The sequence below is a fragment of the Terrapene carolina genome, unplaced genomic scaffold (genome assembly GCF_002925995.2).
Source record: "Terrapene carolina triunguis isolate 2854851 unplaced genomic scaffold, T_m_triunguis-2.0 Scaffold662, whole genome shotgun sequence".
Lineage (NCBI taxonomy): Eukaryota > Metazoa > Chordata > Testudines > Emydidae > Terrapene > Terrapene triunguis.
Window position 1 is genome coordinate 1612475 of NW_020665013.1, and position 1612 is coordinate 1614086.

The 1612-nt window shown below is 51.4% G+C and overlaps 1 protein-coding gene across 1 annotated transcript in view; it reads left to right on the forward strand.

Annotated features, from left to right (window-relative positions):
- LOC112118319 (ceramide synthase 4-like) overlaps positions 1–1315 on the forward strand; it is a 47468-nt gene extending 46153 nt beyond the window's left edge. The window contains exon 10 of the mRNA XM_029913474.1: positions 1049–1315. Coding sequence (XP_029769334.1) covers positions 1049–1315 — 267 coding nt within the window. The remainder of the gene's footprint in view (positions 1–1048) is intronic.
- The last annotated feature ends 297 nt before the right edge of the window (positions 1316–1612 follow it).

Genomic DNA, 1612 nt, shown 5'->3' on the forward strand with positions numbered 1-1612 from the left:
GACTGGAACTGGCAGGGCAGGGAGACTGGGAGTCAAAGGGGAGACTGCTTGGCACTGGCTGGGGAAGGAAACAATGAGCTGGGGGGTTGTAGGGGAATTGGGAATGGCTGGACAAGTAGCCTAGGACTGGTGGAAGGAGATTAAGCCTTGCGGGACAAGGAGACTGGGATGAGACTGGTACTGGCTAGATGAGGAAAAGGCACTGGGACAAGGAGGCAGGAGTGGGGAAGATCTGGGACTGGGACAGGTTTCTGGGGATGGGACAGAAGTGGTCACCCTGGAGTGGAATGGGCAGAAGCCAGGTCTCCTGTACCCAGGCCAATGCTCTATCCACTGCCTCCTGAAGCCCTGATTCACACACAATCTGCCGCAATCCAGAGACTTGCCATGGAAAGACCTCGGGGTTTGGCCCCATGTGCTCCTAGTGCTCGGAAACCCTTTCGTTTGCTGAATTTCAGCCCGTTGCTCCAAACTGTGCCACTCTCCTCTTCCACCCCCAGACCAACACAAACAATCCTTCCCCCTCCTTGGAACTGAGGCTCTGCAGAGCCCAGCCAGCTGTAGAAAGCTCTTTTTTCCTTTCCTCCAGCCCCATTAAACAGGGATTTGTTACCCTTCTCTGAAGCTAGAAAGGAAATGTGCTCAGGGGCCCCAGCTGTCACAGCAGGGCAGCCCAAGCAAAACCACAGGCCAGCATGCCTTCAGCCCCTCCTCCAGTCTAGCCCAGCTGTGAGTGTTTGGAAGGTAAATCCTCCCCACCCAGGAACTTAATGTGCTCCTTTGACCTCAGGCTGCTTCAAGCCTATACAGCCGTTCCTGGCCTCGCCCAGGAGTGTCCCTGGGTCGCCCCTTGAGTGAGACAGAGGGACAGTCAGAGCCCGTTTCAAGGAGAGACTCTCCAAAGGGCAGCCCGGGAGGACACCAGAAAGGGTTTGCTAAAGCCCACGGACAGAAATGGCAGCTGGACTCGTCATCCAGTGGCTCAGCTGTTTCTTGTGCAGCTTTCCGCATATTATTGCCTCTGATTTAAAATGTCTCTCTCCTGCAGATAAAAAACGATGCAAGAAGTGACACAGAAGAAAGTGATGAGAGTGAAGAGGACTCTCAAGAACAGAACAAAAAAGAGAAAAATGGGACCATGCATTTCAGCAACATCACAAACAATTGCAGCCAAAGTAACGGCTACCACTCTGAAACCAGCCAAAGTAACGTGGCCCAACAACTAACTAGCAGAGCCCATCTCGCGAATGGGTGTGCTAATGCTCCAGAACTGCTGAATGCCCCCGTCTATAACAAAGCAGCCCAGTGTCCTTAGGAACTGTGATGCTCACTGTATAGACCTGTGGGGATTAGGGTGACCAGATGTCCTGATTTTATAGGGACGGTCCCTATTTGGGGGTTTTTTTCTTATATAGGCTCCTATTACCCCCCACCCCCTTCACACTTGCTGTCTGGTCACCCTAGTGGAGATACAGCCATTTGGCTAGTTAGTTTTAAGACTAGCAACTAAAAGTTGCAAATCTTTTAACCCATAAGACAACGATGCCGTCTTATTGCAGATAAGTATTTTCCACAAAACTGATACTGAGTATAACTAATGCCAGAGCTATGT